The sequence below is a fragment of the Acanthopagrus latus genome, chromosome 7 (assembly GCF_904848185.1).
Source record: "Acanthopagrus latus isolate v.2019 chromosome 7, fAcaLat1.1, whole genome shotgun sequence".
Taxonomy (NCBI): Eukaryota; Metazoa; Chordata; class Actinopteri; order Spariformes; family Sparidae; genus Acanthopagrus; species Acanthopagrus latus.
In genome coordinates this window covers 8,306,116-8,323,247 of record NC_051045.1, presented here as the reverse complement: position 1 = coordinate 8,323,247, position 17,132 = coordinate 8,306,116, and the positions used below count along the sequence as shown (strand labels likewise).

The 17,132-nt window shown below is 39.5% G+C and overlaps 2 protein-coding genes across 5 annotated transcripts; both read right to left on the bottom strand.

Annotated features, from left to right (window-relative positions):
* Window positions 1-267: 267 nt before the first annotated feature.
* On the bottom strand, window positions 268-11,060 carry LOC119022609 (acidic mammalian chitinase-like). Of its 4 annotated transcripts, XM_037103676.1 has the most exons (12): window positions 6,260-6,681; window positions 4,242-4,340; window positions 4,132-4,158; window positions 3,817-4,021; window positions 3,686-3,742; window positions 3,431-3,596; window positions 3,228-3,352; window positions 3,017-3,140; window positions 2,322-2,504; window positions 2,050-2,166; window positions 1,787-1,919; window positions 268-1,100 (listed from the first exon to the last, which is right to left on the bottom strand). In XM_037103676.1, exons 2-12 carry the CDS (start codon window positions 4,264-4,266, stop codon window positions 820-822), a joined length of 1,443 nt encoding a protein of 480 aa, XP_036959571.1. In that variant the 5' UTR covers window positions 4,267-4,340; window positions 6,260-6,681; the 3' UTR covers window positions 268-819. The 4 variants fall into 4 exon arrangements, with proteins under 4 accessions (XP_036959571.1, XP_036959569.1, XP_036959568.1 ...); XM_037103674.1 differs by lacking the exons at window positions 4,132-4,158; window positions 4,242-4,340; window positions 6,260-6,681 and adding exons at window positions 10,887-10,913; window positions 10,998-11,055; XM_037103673.1 differs by lacking the exons at window positions 268-1,100; window positions 1,787-1,919; window positions 2,050-2,166; ... (7 more) ...; window positions 4,242-4,340; window positions 6,260-6,681 and adding exons at window positions 7,332-7,866; window positions 8,778-8,910; window positions 9,039-9,155; ... (6 more) ...; window positions 10,887-10,913; window positions 10,998-11,060.
* A 1,067-nt stretch (window positions 11,061-12,127) lies between these two features.
* On the bottom strand, window positions 12,128-16,111 carry LOC119023370 (acidic mammalian chitinase-like). The gene is made up of 12 exons (XM_037105254.1): window positions 16,041-16,111; window positions 15,834-15,877; window positions 15,722-15,751; window positions 15,408-15,612; window positions 14,334-14,390; window positions 14,053-14,218; window positions 13,802-13,926; window positions 13,590-13,713; window positions 13,321-13,503; window positions 13,074-13,190; window positions 12,704-12,836; window positions 12,128-12,593 (listed from the first exon to the last, which is right to left on the bottom strand). The coding sequence occupies exons 2-12, from the start codon at window positions 15,856-15,858 to the stop codon at window positions 12,256-12,258; spliced, it is 1,503 nt and encodes a 500-aa protein (XP_036961149.1). The 5' UTR covers window positions 15,859-15,877; window positions 16,041-16,111; the 3' UTR covers window positions 12,128-12,255.
* Window positions 16,112-17,132: the final 1,021 nt, after the last annotated feature.

Genomic DNA, 17,132 nt, shown 5'->3' with positions numbered 1-17,132 from the left:
TCATCAGGCAGAAATACTGACGGGGTGTGGTGGTTGATTTATGATCCGGATAAGTAATTTTAGCTAATGCCAGACCGTTTTGTCACAAATTCAGTTTGTATTCACTGAAATAGCATGATGCCACCATGTTTAAATGTCTTCCTTTTAAGACAGGGACTGAGAACCCTGCAGTCATCAGTTTTAATATGCAAAACTCATTCAGATTACTCAAGGACAAACATTTGAGCTGGCTGGCAAAGAGCCCAGTGGTCAAATACAACATTATAATTTCACTGTGAAAGCTTTTTTATTGTGGAATTTAGTGCAGAGAGAAATGAAATGCAGAGTTGAACCAGGGATGTTGCAATTACATGGTCTACATCTTAAAACTGTTGACGATCCTCCACCTCTGTGCTATGTTACGACACATTGTGGTGTTGTTGTAATGGAGAGCATTGTATTGAAAGTTTCTTAAACCCTGACTACTTCTAGAAACATCGAAACCTCTTACAACACAGCTACAGTGATTAGTAGAGCCAAGTCTATATTTATATAAGCAGCATTGATTAATACCAGTAACACCTTAACACTGCATTACCTTTGTGTTACTTTACAACCCTACTGCTCAAGAGAAGCAGAGAAAACAGATTAACAGGGTTAAAGAAACAGATATGCAGGTTTTTGTTGAAGATATGTTATCTCTGTGTGGCAGACCTAGAGAGTAGATTGGAAGGTGCTGCTTGGATGTGGTTCTTTAGTACTTGTAAGAAGTTTTGACTTGCAAAAACAAAAGTTTTTGCCCACTAGGAGCTTGTGGAATGTAAAATGATATGCATGCCTTTAAGGCCAGCCACAGCACTTGCAGCTATCTCGAAAGACCAAAGTAGCTGGGCAGTGTTGGATCCAGGTGATGCCATTAGCACAATTGTAATAGGAACCTGGGGCATCAGGTTTGGCATAAACCCCACCAGGCTTTGTTGCACAGAAGTTGTTGGGCTTGTCTGTGGTTTTTGATGGAATGATTGTAGGTCGAGGACGAGATGTGGTTTGAGGTGGATCTTTGGTGGTAGACGGGGTCCCTGGATTTGTGGGGGTTTCTGATGAGGGAAGGGGAGGAAGATCTGTGAAATAAAAGGTAAATTATTAGCAGTCTACACAGTCAATGTTAACAGAGGTCAAGAGATATATCTCTCTGGATTATAAAGGAAATATTTTTAACTCCCAAAAGTAGAAGGACTACTTGAGGAAGTGATCACTCTGATCATCTTGTTACAATACAGTGTCCTACTAGAAGCCTTGGGGTCTGGAATACATGTGTGCAACTTGCCATCCCTTCATGGCAACAGCACTCAAAAAATGCCAATGACCCTCTTTTAAATAGCCGAAAACCTGTCTCTGTACCCTGAAAAAAGTTTCCAGAGCAGCAACAACATCTGGTCTGAGAGAGAACGTCTGATTTAATGATGTCACTATATAATGACTCTCGTCTGAACTAAGTCCAGTCTATAGTTAGGTTTTCAAAGATCCAGCATGTCTAATGATTGCTTGAATGGATTGGAATTTGGAGGCCAGGTCAGATCCTCAGGTTTCTTGTCTTTTTGAGGCTAGTTCTGAACAGTTTTTGCAGCAGTTGTCCTGCTGGGGGTGCCACTGCATTACATTGACATAAAGAGGTGAAATAGGTCTGCAAGGGTGTTTATGTAGGTGTTAATATCAAGTGGCATCCACATGAATGCTTCCCCAAGGTTTCTACCCAACAAGATGATGAGTGTTATTCATTTCACGTCAGTGTGTAATTCTTTCTTACCTGAAGCTAAAAGAGAGCGTAGGTGGTTGATGAGGGGGTAGTTTCCCTGTCCACACGACTGTCCATTAAAGTCATCCAGATCAAGAGCCCAGACAAAAGCTCCTCCGAATCTGTTGTCTTTGAGGTAACTGACCTGAACAAACAATAGAAAAACCTAAATGACAATGTACTTACACACTTTACATTGTATTTAGTATGACCTTGACATCAGGTTGGCCTATGTTGCAAAATAATTGAGCACCACTTTTATTGACTTTGATTACCTTGGTTGCAAAACTTTCTTTGTTGTCATATCCAACCCACTCATTTTGTTTGACGGCATACGGAACTTTCTGGTCTGCAATCATGTTGACAGTGGCGCCTTGAAGAAAACCACAAATCTGAAGGAAGAGTTACATTTTAAAGTTCAAACCAATGTATGAATGCTGTTTGTGATGACTTCATAAGAAAACAGCTTTTTATATTTATCTGAACGTAGTTATTTATAAGAAAATTAGACTGACAATTAAACTCAAGTAATTGTCGCCAGTTTCACCTCATAATAGGACAAGATGCCGGCCTCCCTGGTAAAAGTTCCAGCAGAAGCAGGACCACTGGCTGGTGCTCCAACCTGACTGGATTGGGTAGACAATCGAAATGTTCTCCCATATGTGGCAAAGCCCATGTTTAGTTTGTCTGCTGGTGCTCCCTTGTCACGCCAATACCTCATAGCAAAGTCCTGAAATGTGAATAGAAAGAGTTATGCAGAGGTCAAATTTCAAATGTAGCACACATTTTGAATCAGCCAAAGAAAATCAGAAATATTTCTCTTTTGACTACTTTTATGTGACAGTTAGTGTCTTTTGTTCACCTGTGCAAAAAAATAAAGGATACACTGCCACAAATTGTTACAGATAGGCCCTGAAATGTAATGTATAAATGAGGAATATAGAAACCTCCTCAATGATTGACAGTATCTCACTTTACATTGCTCCAGTGGAGCAGAAAGTTCAGTGGATGATTGATTCCAATGCTTTTTGACATTGTCAGGATTAATTGGCAAAAGAATTGTAATATTTCATTGTCTTTACTTTGCCAATGTTTCCAGCCACTTTATGTGTGCCAATCGAAAACACATAAAAATAAAAAAATATTTAAAACACACAGGTGGATGGAAATGCATGATAACAAAACCAAAAGATATAGTTGAAATGAGATATTCCAGCTAAAGAAATTGATCCCAGTACTCACAGTATTCAAGTAAACATTATCCCCAACGTCTTGGGATCCATTGTATAAAGGGCTATGATGTCCTGTCACACTCTCCCAGGTGCCATGAAAGTCATACGTCATGACATTAATAAAGTCCACGTACCTGATAAAATGCATGTTAGATCAAATTCACTAATACATCATAAGACCATATCATTGGGTCGATGTGTGGATTAATACTTCAGTGTACTTTGAAATCTGTGCGATTTCATAACCGGCATCAATGGTTCCTTTCCCAGCAGACACAGCAGCAGAGATCATTAATCTGGGCCGGCCAGTTGTTGTTCCTTCAGCTGTATAAGCCTCTAGGAGTTCCTGTAGAATCATGGGAAAGTCACTTCATGGTTCTGTCAAAAATAAGTTGAGCACCAGGACAGTAATTCTGAATCTGACCTTGCATAACAATGTGAATTTCTGCTTGTCTTCCAGAGGACTTCCTCTTGCAGCGGGATATTCCCAGTCCAGGTCAAGTCCATCAAAACCATGTTTTCTCAGTAGTTTGATGGAAGACTGGACAAATGTGTTTCTGTTGGCTTGTGTCGACACCATTGTAGTGAATCTGGATAGCATTCAGGGAAAGAAATGTCTTCTAAGATTGTATATACATTAGATTGATCTTTATTGATTATTTTCTGATACATAACTTACTTTTGTGTTCCAAAGTTCCAACCTCCAACTGCCAAGAGTGTTTTCAGATTTGGATTCCTGTGGGAATATCCAAATTTAGTATCCAGCTATGATGATTTATCAGAAATAATGCTTGAAAATTCTGGACTGACCTCTGTTTGAGTCCATTAAAGGATTTGTAGAGATCCCCATCATTCCACTCTATGGTGACCAGCTCATTTGCCCCGTTAATACCAGAAAAGGCATAGATCAGGTGGGTACACAGGTTTGGCTCAATGTTCAGAGGCATAAACTTCCCCCTGCCAGGTCGGTACTGGGACCAGTTGGTGAAATAACAAACCAGTCTGGAGGATGACACTAATCATTGGAAGACAATTACTTCATCATCTTTATTATCTTCATTCTTTGAGGAATAAACAATGACTCGACATTTAGCAATTATATTTTGCTCAGTTGTAATGACTCACCCAAACTGCCAAGACAAAGACAGAGTCCTGCAAAGTTACAGGTTTAGTTAGTAAATATAAAGTAAAAACTGATTTTAAGAAATTATTTTAAAGCTTTCTTTCTGCCTTACCTGCAAATAAAATTAGCTTGTTCATGGTGGAGGTACCTAGATGAGCTCTTGTCACACCAAAATAGTCCAGTGAATGGGATATGGTTTGTTTTTGTCTCACTAGTGAAACAATAAATAAACCAATGACAATGACAATTATTAACCAGGAACAAATATGGTCCAACCCAAAGGTTAGCACACTAAACTGTTGCTTCATCCTTAACCAAATAAAAGTATCTGTCAAAAAGACCTCACTTACAGAGCATTTACATTACACACATACATACGTTACACACTAATTCCCACTTTAAAGCAACATTTTGAAGGATATATACACACATATATATATATATATAACCCTAACTTTAACTACGCTGAACGAAAATATAAACCCAACACTTTTGTTTCTGCTCCAATTTTTCACGAGCTGAATTCAAAGATCTAAAGCATTTTCTATATACACAAAAGACCATTTCTCTCAAACATTGTTCACAAATCTGTTTAAATCTGTTAGTGAGCACTTCTCCTTTGCCAAAATAATCCATCCCACCTAACAGGTGCGGCATATCAAGATGCTGATTAGACGGGTGTGCCTTAGGCTGGCCACGATAAAAGGCCACTCTAAAATTTTCAGTTTAATCACACAGCACAATGCCACAGATGTCGCAAGTTTTGTGGGAGCATGCAATTGGCATGCTCACAGGAATGTCCACCAGAGCTGTTGCCCGTGAATTGAATGTTCATTTCTCTACCATAAGCCATCTCCAAAGGCGTTTCAGACAATTTGGCAGTACATCCAACTGGCCTCACAATAGCAGACCATGTGTAACCGCACCAGCCCAGGACCTCCACATCCAGCATGTTCACTTCCAAGATCGTCTGAGACCAGCCACCTGGACAGCTGCTGCAAAATTGGCTTGCATCACCAAAGAATTTCTGCCCAAACTGTCAGAAACCGTCTCAGGGAATCTCATCTGCATGCTCATTGTCCTCATCGGGGTCTTGACCTGACTGCAGTTCGTAACTGACTTGGGTGGGCAAATGCTCACATTCGATGGCGTCTGGCACGTTGGAGAGGTGTTCTCTTCATGGATGAATCCCGGTTTTCACTGTTCAGGGCAGATGGTAGACAGCGTGTGGCATCGTGTGGATGAGCGGTTTGCTAATGTCAGCGTTGTGGATTGAGCGGCCCATGTTATGGTATGTTATGGACAACAGGTGTATTTTATTGATGGCATTTCAAATGCACAGAGATAGCGTGACGAGATCCTGAGGCCCACTGTTGTGCCATTCATCCACGACCATCACCTCATGTCGCAGCATGATAATGCACGGACCCATGTTGCAAGGATCTGTACACAATTCCTGGAAGCTGAAAACATCCCAGTTCTTGCATGGCCAGCATTCTCACTGGACATGTCACCCATTGAGCATGTTTGGGATGCTCTGGATCGGCATATATGACAGCATGTTCCGGTTCCTGCCAATATCCAGCAACTTCGCATGGCCATTGAAGAGGAGTGGACCAACATACCAAAGGCCACAATCAACAACCTGATCAACTCTATGCGAAGGAGATGTGTTGCATTGTGTGAGGCAAATGGTGGTCAAACCAGATACTGACTGGTTTTCTGACCCCCCCCCCCCCCAATAAAGCAAAACTGTACATTTCAGAGTGGCCTTTTATTGTGGCCAGTCTGAGGAACACCTGCGCAATATTCATGCTGTCTCTAATCAGCATCTTGACATGCCACACCTGTTAGGTGGGATACACTATCTCGGTGAAGAAATGCTCACTAACACAGATTTAGACAGATTTGAGAACAATATTTGAGAGAATGGTCTTTTGTGTATATAGAAAATGTTTTGGATCTTTGAGTTCAGCTCATGAAAAATGGGAGCAAAAACAAGCGTTGCGTTTATATTTGTGTTCAGTGTATATTATGTTGGCTTTATTGCATAGACTTTAGCAAGGGCGAAGCATACAACTCAATACTCATTTCATTTGCAATCAATCAAGCTGAGGTCGGTTAAATTACCTGAATGTAGGTGAGATGAAGAGGGTTAGGTCCTTCCTTGGCTTGCCTCTCCCTTCCTGCTGAAAGCTCAAGATCTTGAGGTAAATCACCACCCCGGCCGAGGTGTCATAAACTTCTTTGATGTTAAAATTTTCTGCCGGAGTGAACAAATGTACTCCAATGTCCAAATTATAATCCACAGCTTGTTGGTAAAAATGGTTAATCCCTTGTGCTCTTATTCCCTTGGTTTGTTGCTGCTGAAGATTTCTTGTAATCCTTTTTGAGATGTTTAGGCTGCTCACGTACTCTGTCTCAGGTGTTGTTTCAGGGCTGGAGCGAGTGGAAGAACCCACTTTAGTCTGTGCATTAGCCTCTTGCTTTGGACAGTGGCTCAGTTTTTTGTCCTTATTAGGACATTTTTTTGGCAATCTCTTTGTTGACTGGTTTATAACCCCTTGATGACTGTTAACAATTTCATAACGCTTTGTTACGAAATAACCATCTTGTTCTCGAAGCCAATGCGTGGCCTTTTCTCTTGTCCTCATGTTGACCTGCTCAGTTCTTTAAGACTTCCTCATGACCTCAGCTCAACACCATTTCTTTACTGATTTTCATCAGATTATTTCATGAGACTATGTATAATGTCCATTTGTTGTATTTGTGTCTGGCAGGATTGTATGTATCTCAACTTTTTTAACCCGTTGTCTGTGTGTGTGTGTGCTTGTAGCCTGTGTTTCTGTGTATGTGTGTGCATGTTAATGTGTGTGGGTGCGCATGCTCATGCTGGTATCTTTCTGACAGGTGTAAATGGATCTTATCCCTTTATCCACACCAAATGTTTATGGGGTCTATTCTGGGCAGAGGCCCATCCCATATCCAAGCTTTGTGGAAATCCACATAGTAGTTTTTGTGTTATCACGCTGACAAACCAATCAACAAACCAACATAGAAACCAACTGACACAAGTGACAATAGTGGAGATATCAGCCATAGATGGTTATTATAGTATACACTACAGCCCATTATGACAATAGTATATTTCATGTATATAATTTGTGTTGCATTGTAATGAAAAGACAACCAAAAGCTTATATCCTTTTAAGGATCACCCTGTGTTTAATGCAATTGATATGGTTTAATTAGCTGTCATTGGGTGGAAAAAAGTTCCACTTTGAAGCTAAAGATTTGCATTTAGAAAAAAGAAATTCCTAAAAGTAATACATTTCCATTGTTAAATGAACTTAACACAAAAAGTCACTCTTGAAATTGTAAATAAGAAGAATGGTGATCTCTGTTCATTGCTGACAGATATAGGAGCTTCCGGAATATGAAATGATGTGCATGCTTTTAGGGCCTGCCACAGCACTTGCAGCTATCTCGAAAGACCAAAGTAGCTGGGCAGTGTTGAATCCAGGTGATGCCATTGGCACAATTGTAATAGGAACCTGGGGCATCAGCTTTGGCATAAACCCCACCAGGCTTTGTTGCACAGAAGGTGTTGGGACTGTCTATGGTTTTTGATGATGGAGTGATTGTAGGTCTAGGACGAGGTGTGGTTTGAGGTGGATCTTTGGTAGACGGGGTCCCTGGATTTGTGGGGGTTTCTGATGAGGGAAGGGGAGGAAGATCTGTGAAATAAATGGTAAATTATCAGCAGTCTACACGGTCAGTGTTAACAGAAATCAAGAGATTTATCTCTGTGGATTATAATGAAAATATTTTAACCCCCAAAAGTTTGAACAGTAGAATGACACTCTGATGAAGAGTTCACATTGATCATCTTGTTACAATGCAATGCCCTACTAGAAACCTTGGGGTCTGGAATACTTGTGTGCCTCTTTACACGCACCAAAAACTGCAGCAGACAAGTACATCCCCTCATGGCAACAGTTCTCAACAGCAGTCACAAAATGGCAACGACCCACATTTCAGCAGCCAAAAGACTGTCCAGAGTGCCAACACAATTTTGCTGGTCCGAAAGCAACATCTGAAGTAATGATGTGACTATATATTGGCTCTCGTGCCTGTGCCAAAGCAAACCTCTTCATGGAATCTTCACAGACTGATCCAGCTCTGAACCAGCATACCGTTTGCTTTGGATATAAGGGGTTAGAGGGCAAGGCAATGACTTGACTTCCAAATTCTCCAGATCCAGAATGGAATAAAAGTCTCTGGGATGTGCCTGAACAAGTCCAATCAATTGAAGCCCCATGTTACAATCCACAGAACTCAAAGGACCCACCGCAAACGCCTCGGTATCAGGTAACTCAGAAAACCCCAGAGGTCCTGTGTCCATGTCTGGACAGTTCAGAACCAAGTCCAGTCTACAGTTAGGTTTTCAAAGATCCAGCATGTCCAATGATTGCTTGAATGGGTGCCACTGCATTACATTGACATAAAGAGGTGAAATAGGTCTGCAAGGGTGTTTATGTAGGTGTTAATATCAAGTGGCATCCACATGAATGCTAGAACCCAAGGTTTCTACCCAACAAGATGATCAGTGTTATTCACTTCATGTTAGTATGTAATTCTTTCTTACTTGGAGCTAAAAGAGAGCGTAGGTGGTTGATGAGGGGGTAGCTTCCCTGTCCACACGACTGTCCATTAAAGTCATCCAGATCCAGAGCCCAGACAAAAGCTCCTCCAAATCTGTTGTCTTTTAAGTAACTGACCTGAACAAATAACAATAGAAAACCCTAAACGATGATGTACTTATGCACTTTAACATTGTATTTAATATGACATCAGGTAGGCTTTTCTTGCAAAATAATTGAGCACTGCTTTTATTGACTTTGATTACCTTAGTTGCAAAGCTTTCTTTGTTGTCATATCCAACCCACTCATTTTGTTTGACGGCATACGGAACTTTCTGGTCTGCAATCATGTTGACAGTGGCTCCTTGAAGAAAACCACAAATCTGAAGGAAGAGTTACATTTTAAAGTTCAAACCAATGAATTAATGCTATCTGGGATGACTTCATAAAAAAACTTTTTTTATTCATCAGCAACATATTCATTTAAAAGAAAATTAGACTGACAATTAAACTCAAGTAATTGTTGCCAGTTTCACCTCATAATAGGACAAGATGCCGGCCTCCCTGGTAAAAGTTCCAGCAGAAGCAGGACCACTGGCTGGTGCTCCAACCTGACTGGATTGGGTAGACAATCGAAATGTTCTCCCGTATGTGGCAAAGCCCATGTTTAGTTTTTCTACAGGTGCTCCCTTGTCACGCCAATACCTCATAGCAAAGTCCTGAAATGTGAATAGAAAGAGTTATGCAGTGGTTAAATTTCAAATGCAGTGCTAATTTTTAATCAGCCAAAGAAAATCCAATATATTTGTCTTTCATCAACTTCTACGTGGCAGTTGGTAGTGATGGTTCTCATCCATTAATCCACTGCAGATGAAGATGGCTTGGTGAGATGACACAATTAAAAGAACGGCCATTAAACGTAAAATGAAGGAACCTGTGATTGGACATGCATTTATGCAAGCTCAAATGAGATAATCCAACTAAAAAAAAAAAAAATCCTTGTACTCACAGTATTCAAGTAAACATGATCCCCAACGTCTTGGGATCCATTGTATAAAGGGCTATGATGTCCTGTCACACTCTCCCAGGTGCCATGAAAGTCATATGTCATGACATTAATAAAGTCCACGTACCTGATAAAATGCATGTCAGATCAAATTCACCAAAACCTCATAAGAGCATATCATTGGGTTGATGTGTGGACTACTAATTCAGTGTACTTTGAAATCTCTGCGATTTCATAACCGGCATCAATGGTTCCTTTCCCAGCAGACACAGCAGCAGAGATCATTAATCTGGGCTGGCCAGTTGCTGTTCCTTCAGCTGTATAAGCCTCTAGGAGTTCCTGTAAAATCATGGGAAAGTCACTTCATGGTTCTGTCAAAAATAAGTTGAGCACCAGGACAGTAATTCTGAATCTGACCTTGCATAACAATGTGAATTTCTGCTTGTCTTCCAGAGGACTTCCTCTTGCAGCGGGATATTCCCAGTCCAGGTCAAGTCCATCAAAACCATGTTTTCTCAGTAGTTTGATGGAAGACTGGACAAATGTGTTTCTGTTGGCTTGTGTCGACACCATTGTGGTGAATCTGGATAGCATTCAGGGAAAGAAATGTCTTCTAAGATTGTATATACATTAGATTGATCTTTATTGATTATTTTCTGATACATAACTTACTTTTGTGTCCCAAAGTTCCAACCTCCAACTGCTAAGAGTGTTTTCAGATTTGGATTCCTGTGGGAATATCCAAATTTAGAATCCAGCTATGATGATTTATCAGAAATAATGCTTGAAAGTTCTGGACAGACCTCTGTTTGAGTCCATTAAAGGATTTATATAGATCCTCGTCGTTCCACTCTATGGTGACCAGCTCATTTGACCCGTTAATACCAGAAAAGGCATAGATCAGGTGGGTACACAGGTTTGGCTCAATGTTCAGAGGCATAAACTTCCCCCTGCCAGGTCGGTACTGTGACCAGTTGGTGAAATAACAAACCAGTCTGGAGGATGACACTAATCATTGGAAGACAATTATTTCATTATTCTTTGATGAATAATTGTTGACTGGACTTGTAACAATTATTCTTTGCTCAGTTGTAGAGAAATGACTCACCCAAACTTCCAAGACAAAGACAGAGACCTGCAAAGTTACAGGTTTAGTTGGTAAATATAAAGTAAAAACTGATTTTAAGAAATCATTTTAAAGCTTTTCTTAGTGCCTTACCTGCTGTTAAAATTAGCTTGTTCATGGTGGTTGTACCTGGATGAGCCCTTGAAATGAATGAATTAGTGAATGTCTTTGTCTTACTGATGAATAAATAAACCGTGACAATGACAATCATTAACCAGGAACAAATATGCTCTAACCCAAAGGTTAGCACACTAAGCTGTTGCTTCATCCTTAACCAAATAACCGAAACTTAAAAAAAAAAAAAAAAAAGACCTGAAAGAAGAACCTGGTAAGCCTTTTTTTTACAGTCCCCTAATTACCAGGTAAAGTCATGGTAACACAAAAGTTTTACTAGGTAATTACCAGCGGTAATACACTATAATTTCCCATATAGTTACCAGGTAAATATCCAGCATTGTGGCCATAGTTTCATTGTACTTACCCTCTTAGTAAATACCCAGTAACACACTATAATTTACCATATAGTTACCAGGTAAATGCCTAGTATTTTGGCCATAGTTTCATTGTATTTACTTTCTTATTACCATTGGTAATTACCTAGTAACACTCTCATGTTACCATGAATTTACCAGGTAAATACCTGGTAATTAGGGGACTGTAGAAGAAAGGCTTACCAAAAACTCTACATTTTATCATATTTTTTTGTTCTAAGAAATCTCTCATGACATGTGCAAAAGACACTGTGAGCATTAACTGAAACTTATTTGGTCAATTATTATTTTTACTATTTGTTCTGTCTGACATTTAAATTGATCCTGTCTTGCACTAATTGGCATCAATTCTGCAGTTCCTTCAAAAAAACCTCTATCCCCAAACTTTTGAAAAATAACTCCATGCTTTGTTTTGTGGTGTTAAAGTACGTTTACCATTAAATTTTTTTATGTTCCCGGAGAATTTTAGTGGCCTTAAGCTCATCTTCGGTTTCTTTTGGCTTCAGACAGACTTGCCACAGCTTCAGAGCATGTCTAGGGTTACTGACTAGTGAGAAAAAGACTGATTCTCTTACAGATTTCAAACCAGACAGGCCTATAGTTTTTTCTCAATATATGACATAGTAAAAGGTAACTAATAGGGTAACAAAACTTTTAGAGCATTCAATCTAAAATATAATCCCTATTATCTCATCATATGCACCATATAAATAAGCAACATGTCAGAAATGATTAATTTTGACTTTTTATTCATATGAATGTATACACATGTGAATAAGGTTGATGTATACAAATTCAATGATTTAAATTCAGCAAAACATTTTAAAAATCAAACCACATTTTGCTCCCTGAAGAGATATTTAATAAGGATAGACGCAGCACTGGCAATGCTCATTGAAAATAAGATTAACTGGACATCTCTGGATGTATGTGTGTCCGCCGACACACTGAATAAAGGTGTTGGGATTTTTGTCATTTTTGTAGATGCCATCACGCTTTCCAACACAGAAAGATTCTGCAGAGCCAACAGTTGTGGTGGCAGGCTTGGCAGTGGTAGATGTAGGTTTAGTTGAAGCAGGGGTGGAGGTGGATGTGCTGGGCTGGGTAGTTGTAGGCTTAGTTGCAGCAGTGGTGTTGTTGGACGGGCTGGGCCGGGTAGTGGTGTTAGGAGTGTTAGTGCTGTTCACTGGTGGATGTTCTGTTACACGGGGAGATGGAAAATGTAGCAAGTTAAAATGAATGAGTTTATGCAAATACAATTGTACTTATTGCTGTGCAGCGTTGGGGTCTACAGTGATTTTTGTTTACCTGATTCTAGAAGAGTGCGTAGACGTCTAATGAGGGGATAGCTTCCCTGTCCACAGAACTGTCCAGCAAAATCATCCAGGTCCAGGGACCAGATGAAGGCTCCTCCAAATTTATTTTCCTTCAGATATTGTGTCTGTGGAATATCGGTTACATTTTTTGTTTTAATATATATAACCAGTGCAAATATAACATATTGTCATAAATAAATTCCAGCATCTTTATCAAGTGTTAATGCTGAAATTAATCAAAATAAAAGCTTTGTTTTTATTTAAGTCCAAAAGTGTCTGAACACATGAAAAATTATTAATCCAACAGATATTAAAACCCGCCATAAACATAGATATGAAGAGTAAATTTTGTTGTTTATTACCTTAATTTCATAGCTCTGCCAGTTATCAAACCCAACCCACTCATTTCCATTAGTGGCATAGGGAACCATTTGCTCATCATTCCAGCTGAGACTGGCTCCATGGAGGAAAGTGCAAATCTGTAGAATGGAAGAAAATCAGACATAAACATCCTCAAGTTAATTTGTGATGTCTTGGTTTGAGCATCTCACTGCTTGCATTCATTTCAAGTTGTGTCATGTAATATTGTTTTTTGTGTTTAACATTTACCTCGTAGTAGGACCAGAACCCAGCTTCACGGGTGTAGGGTCCAGCTGTGGCCGGTCCACTGACTGGTGCTCCAACACTGGTAGCTCCTGATGACAGGCGAAATGTGCGTCCATATGTGGGGAAACCCAGTATGAGCTTCTCAAGTGGAGCTCCTCTGTCTCTCCAGTATTTAATAGCAAAGTCCTGATTTTCAAAATAAATACAAGTTAAGTATTCCACGTCTTGGACTTTGAGGGTGATAACTTGGTTTTGTCGAGAGTTTTACTCACCACATTATAGTAGATGTTTTCGCCTTGATCAACAGAGCTGCGGTACAGAGGGCTGTTGTGCCCGGTCAACTGGTCCCATGCTCCGTGGAAATCGTAGGTCATGACGTTTATGAAGTCCAAGTATCTGTTGGACAAAGGTGACACGCACAATAATGAAAAAACAATAAAGAAAGACAGATTTTATGAATTACTTCCTGTCACAGGAAACTCACTTTGAGACTTCAGCAATCTCATATCCACTGTCAATGTTTCCCTTCCCAGCAGCCACTGCAGCGGTGATCAGCAGTCGTGGTCTTCTGTTGTCAGAGGCTTCTTTTTTATAGGCAGCAAGTAATTCCTGAATGTAAGGTGGAAATCATTGAGGATAATCGTGTGTAGTATGTAAGATATGTCTTAAATCAAGATGCTTTGTTGGATTATGTCAATGCTGCTGACTAGAGAAGGAGCAGACTTCCAAACTGACCTGGACGAGCACTGTGTACCTCTGCTTGTCCTCTGGCGGGCTTCCTCTGGCACCAGGATACTCCCAGTCTAGGTCAAGCCCATCGAAGCCATGCACTCTAAGGAATCTGATGGTAGACTGGATGAATCTCTGACGGTTGGCAGGGTTAGCCACCATGGTGGTGAATCTGTAATTCATGTGAAAACAACTTAGCTACACTGCTGATAATGCTTGATTATTACATAAGACAATGTGATACAAAAGCCTCGCAAGTTCTTGCTGTTGAAGCTGTGCAGACTTACTGTGTAGTTCCAAAGTTCCAGCCGCCAACAGCCAACAGAGTCTTCAGCTGGGGGTTTCTGAAAAAAAAAACAAAAAAAACATGTAGATATATAGTTAATAAGTATAGAGATAATTTAAATAATTCACTATAATGATGTAAAAGTACAGTAGCAATCCAGCAATGTAGACTAAGAATATTTCATACTTATATACAGTATATGTATATTTGCTTATGACCAACGTATGTAGGTCTGTATGTTTTTCTTGTGACCTCCTTTTGCTCTTTCCAGTGTTAATAAATAAAACGCTTGGAAAAACATTATGAATCACAAACCTTACTTAACGAAAACAACTGAAGCAGTATCAGCAAAATCATTAGCAATCGAAAAGTAAAAAGAAAGGTACTCATTGTGCAGTGGAATGGCCCCTGTTTTATTTTATTACATTATATATCAATGGACCATTTTTTACTGATGCATTCAAATGTAATTAGCACTTTAATGTTGGAGCTGGTAGGGAGGGAGCGTTATACACTATTAGGTTATTACGTTTGTAACAACACAATGTTTATAAATGTAGCTTTAACTCTCCAGAGTATATTTTATCTTTCTTTGTAAATGTCTTGCTGCAGATTCAAGATTCAAGATATTTGTTTGTATAAGTAAATGTCAAAAATGAAGGTTGTGTGGCTGCCCAGTGTGGCCTGTAGACCAGAGTTTGCCTACCAGATGTTTTTAGTAGAAAAAAATTAATAGTACAATTTTAACGATTTTCTTAGGATCCCTAATTATCATCTTTTAAAATAATCTGGGCAGAGTGGCATTTTGTGCATTTTTCATATTTTGTTAATTCAAATGTGAGTCACCATTAAGTTTTAAGTTTGGGCAGCCCTGCTCCAGAGGATCTACTAAAAGACAAACATGCACCACAGTTAGTCTGACAGTTTTAGCTCTCGATATGCAAAAGTCAATGATACCACTTAATCACTTACACTAAAACAGCAAACATCCTCTTGCCTGCTGATGTTATCACCTGTTGTAAAATTACTGAATATTACTACAGATAGATCGATACTGCAGGGAGGAAACACTCACCTATACTTGAGTTCATTGAAGGATTTATAGAGAACATCGTCGTTCCACTCATAGGTTGTGAGCTCGCTGTAAGGGCTGATTACTGCAAAGGCGTAGATCAAGTGTGTGCAGAGGTTGGGATCCACATTGGAAGGCAGAAATCTGCCAGTGCCGGGTCTATACTGGGACCAGTTGGTAAAGTAGCACACTAGTTTGGTAGAAGATACTTTTGGGGAAAGGAAGAGAAATTATGTGAATTAAGTTTCGTTCAAGGTCGTGGCAGTTGAGAAGTAAATGACATATAAAGTTAAAGTTAAAGTTGAATCAATGCTCACCTGTCTGAAGACATAGCATAAGAGCCAGTCCTGAAAAAAAACACACGACATTTTCATTTATTCTAGTGCCAATCAATGAATTGAATGAAATGACACAAAGAATTTAACTTACCAGCCAAGATTGTAAGTTGAGCCATGTTTCATCAACTGAGCCACCTGCAACAATTAACAATGTTGGGCCGTGAATCTTTATTCATGTCTTGTGTTCTTGTATTGTAGTTTTTGGAAACTGCAAATCATTTTACATGCTGTATCAGTGTAGAAAATAGTTTAAGTGTAATATGTAGGCTAGTAAAACCTCTGTGCCCTGATGACTTACCTATTCCCAGTAGTTGGTCAAATGCTGCTGTGGTCCACCTGAGAGTCCTTTTTATAGACATGATAAGACAGTGACAAAGGCTGTGGACCAAGGCCAGTGAGGTGTAATGGATACGTCAGAAGTAGATAATTATTTGTCATCTGCAGTGAGTGGTCTGAAGGCAACAGCTGGTGACGACTGTTTTTATGACCAGATAAAACCTTGTTACGAGCATAAGGTTATGTTAACATGCCACCACAGCTGAACAAGTCATGCAGATATGCAGATAGGATGATCTTGATAAATGTGTGAATCTATGCATTGTATTTTGTAGTTGGTTACCATGGTGCAAACAAAAAGCACAACTCTTATACAGTCGCCTTTGATGATTCTATTTTGTATCATACATTTTATGGTTGCAGGTTCTGCAGTATGTATTTGTGTTAGAGGCAGGATTGCAGAATTTAGCCTCGGATTGGTGTTGAAGTTGATCTTGTTGACCTATTTTGGAATTTTGGCACCCCAATCCAGTAGGGCTACAACTAAAAGCAATTCTCTTGTCAGTTAATCTGATGATCATTTTCTCGTCTAATCAATAGGTCAGGGTTGGGATGGTTCCTGGTCTCAGACTGGGTTTATTAGAGGTCCCTTTCTAATAGAAAATACACCTAGAAATAAGGAACAAAAGTAAGCTCCAAGGCATTCTCTTTTAAAATATTCAAATACCTTCTTGTCATGGCATTGTCATGTCAAAATCTGATGTGGTCAAGCCTTCATCAGGCGAGTTTTAACTCCCCAGCAAGGGCTCGATGTCTTGTTTTCAAGGTTTAACATCCTGTCAGAATAGAAAATGCATTTTAATGGGTCAAAGGAGACTGTCTTGGAGTTTTTTGGGGATTTTTGATTGATGGGTTTGTCTATAAAGTGTCCAACAATTGTGATGAAATGGCCATCATAATATTGCACAGAAATCTGATGTAAAAAAAATAAAATTGAAATAGTTTCTAAACTACTCAATAACTGGCGCTTTTGGATGGTGGCTGACCAGTCCTATAGTTCTGAAGCATCAGTTTTTGACAAGTTGTGAATGATATTCAAAAAACTGTGCTTACA